The 3,110-nt window shown below is 32.0% G+C and overlaps 1 protein-coding gene across 1 annotated transcript in view; it reads right to left on the bottom strand.

Annotated features, from left to right (window-relative positions):
* The window catches only part of CSN2 (casein beta), a 29,676-nt gene that overhangs the window by 15,343 nt on the left and 11,223 nt on the right, over positions 1-3,110 (bottom strand). Inside the window, exons 2-3 of the mRNA XM_006896836.1 lie at positions 2,349-2,375; positions 2,235-2,252 (exon numbers count right to left, since the gene is read on the bottom strand). Coding sequence (XP_006896898.1) covers positions 2,235-2,252; positions 2,349-2,375 — 45 coding nt within the window. The remainder of the gene's footprint in view (positions 1-2,234; positions 2,253-2,348; positions 2,376-3,110) is intronic.

Genomic DNA, 3,110 nt, shown 5'->3' on the forward strand with positions numbered 1-3,110 from the left:
GACTAGGGAGGATAGAAGGAGAATTGATGCCTTTGAGCTGTGGTGCTGGAGAAGAGTATTGAATGTACCATGGACTGCTAAGAAAACAGATTCACCCTAGAGAGGGTTAAACCAGGCTGCTCCTTGGAGGCAAGGATTCTGGGGCTTCATCTGTCATACTTTGGACAAGCTGTAAGGAGGGACCAGTCCTTTGAGAGGGACATCATGCTTGGTAGGGTGAAGGGATATCGCAGGAGGGGAAGACCCTTTAATGAGGTGGATAGATTCCGTCACTGGGGTAATTGGAATGGGTGTGTTGGAGGCAGTGCGATTGGCACAGGACAGAGCAGAGTTTAGGGCTGTTGTACACAGAGTCGCTATGAGTGGCAAGTGACTGGATGGCACATAACAACAACAATACAAAATTATTTCATCTTTCATAATGTACTACTAATTTACCAGCTTTATAGGATAGGCATTCTTATGAACAGTCTCAGTTTAAACAATGAAAGTAAGGTACAAAAGATTAGAAGTTACACTAATGACATGTAAATATATTTCCATGCAATTGGATTTCATACCATAACACTTCTCTATTCCTTAATCAATACTATATCTGATTTGAGAATAGGGAAAACATAATTTACAACCTGGATATGTTCCTACTAATATACAGTTGTTTAAATTTAACTTATAGGTTGGACATTTATCATGAGCTTGAAAACTGAATTTATTTCAGAGAAAATTTATTGATGTTGCTAATATCCTATTTCTTACACTAGCTAATGGGATATGACATTTAATTTTTTGCCATTGTATATTTTCTTATGGACTACAAATATTGTCAGGAATTATGCATTATAAAACTTTAGAAATATGCTCATCATAAGCAAAGTACCTTTCTTTGTTGTTCCTCAGGTTTAATTTTGTCAATTTTTTGCTGAAAAATAAATCATAAAAGAATTGTTAACATCTATAGAAAATGAGACCATTTTAAAATATGTGCAATAAATGTGAAAATTTTACCTTGTTGATGTGTTTCATAGATTCCTTTTGGAAAATAAAATAGAGGTTAGTTTTTATTACTTCTAGTCATGTGAGTAATTCATGTCTGATGCTAGTCTACCTATGCATCTTTCTATCTATCTCTCTATCATCTATCTGTATATCTATCATCTATCATCTGTCTATTTCTTCTTATGTACATGCACGCATACAGGTAAAGATAATCAAGTCAGAAAAGAAAATGATGGCAATCTCCAGAAAAAGAAATTCTTCCTTGAAAAATTTGAGAATCAGCTAATCGTTGCAGTCTGTGCAAATTCAGTAAGCTGGATTTGCACAGTGCCTGCAGTAATAGGTTTCAGAAAAGCAGAGATGGTAAAGGATGCCATAGGATCAGGCAGAGTTTTGATTCATATCCCACTAAAAGCTTAATACTTGTTTAAAGTACAGTCTTATATCTATTGGTAAGTTCTAACATTTTAAGTTCAATTAGCACATAATAGGGTTTTTTAACGTTATTTTAATAATTTTAATGGACATTTACAGAGATTTTGGATTTCCATTCATTGTTGCACTTTTCTCCCTGCCCAGCCCTGCCCATTTATATTTCATATAAAAATGAAAGTCAATAAGTTATAAAAAGTAAACATTTCCCCAGGGATTTTACAACCTCTTTGAAGAGTTAAAACATGTAAGAGGTATTATTTAATCAAAAGCAAAGAGACAGAAAATTGTGATCCACTTGACTTAAGATTTATTACTATATTATGCTCTGTGTCTCATCGTTATTTATTTTTTAAAGTGATTATTGTAATTACAAAAAAGTCCATTTTCATTTCTGTCTACTTACTAACTTACAATATTTTTCCTATTAAAATTGACCTCTTTTCTTTTCCGTTTGAATCATCTGATCCCAAACAATAACTGATTCAAGAGGAAATGCAACAAATAACCAGCAAAATAATTATTAAAGTCAGAGTAAAGAGTGCTTAATTCAAAATTAAGACAGAAATAGAATTGTATCCTTGACAAAAAGTAAATAAAGTGACAAATTTAAGCAGCAAGTTAGTTTTAAAAATATGCTAGAATTCTTAATTCTCACTTAACCTGCTTAACTATGTTAAAAACTTGAATTTTAATTTATAAATCAGAGCATAACTAAAGTAGCTTAACTACCAATGTGAAAATAAAAAATAAACAGTATTTTAGCATTAAATTTTGTAATACTGCTTTGAATAAAATTGTCTTACCTCGCTGCTTTCAACAGTCTATAAAGGAAAAAAAAATATGAACTTTCTCATAGATTACCACATTATGTTAATGTTTTATACTTGGAAAACTTTCTCTGAATATGAATATGTTACCTCAGAAGATATAATAACGTCTTCCATCTGTAACAGAACACATAAACAATTTTAGAGTCTATGACTAATTCATTAATTATAATTTCTACTTATTTTAACCTTTTTAATGAAGAACTATCTGGAAAAAAATCTGAAAGATAAATGCTCTATGTATTCTATAAAATATGAAATTTGTACAAAACTGTTATAATTTGTTTTTAATGTAGTGATTTTTATATTGCTATTTTTAATGCTACCTGTATGCAACACAGTTATTACTCTGGTGACAGTCCATAGGGAGTTCCACTGTTAATCTAAAGGCCATGCATTTCTGACAATTCAAATCTAGTAGCAGCTCAGAGGAAGAAATATGGGCAATCTTCTCCTGAGCTTTTTACAGCCTCTTATAATCTTCTGAGGGACCAGCTATGGGTCGGTTTTGAGCTGGCAAATAGACACAACACAAAATGTCTGATGAGTCATAGAAAAGGAGTTATATTGGCCTGTATTAAACGATTTATGATGATGGTGTTGACAATGATTTTTGGTATGATCTGATTCTCAAAGTTCTCTAGGTATTTGGAGAGATACAGATAAGTTTTGACTTGGTGCTTTATGGTTATGGATGCATGCATTTTTATCACAAGGTCTAGAGTTTTTATGTAGGCTCCAAAACCATGAAATTTTACTGTGCAATTATATTCTTTAGTCGCTGTCATGTTCCTTTTACTTTTTATTTTTTTTTTGTTAATTATCAATTTACAACATGCTCTGTCACACAGA

The sequence above is a fragment of the Elephantulus edwardii genome, unplaced genomic scaffold (genome assembly GCF_000299155.1).
Source record: "Elephantulus edwardii isolate Elephantulus edwardi_28Jun2011 unplaced genomic scaffold, EleEdw1.0 scaffold00192, whole genome shotgun sequence".
NCBI lineage: Eukaryota > Metazoa > Chordata > Mammalia > Macroscelidea > Macroscelididae > Elephantulus > Elephantulus edwardii.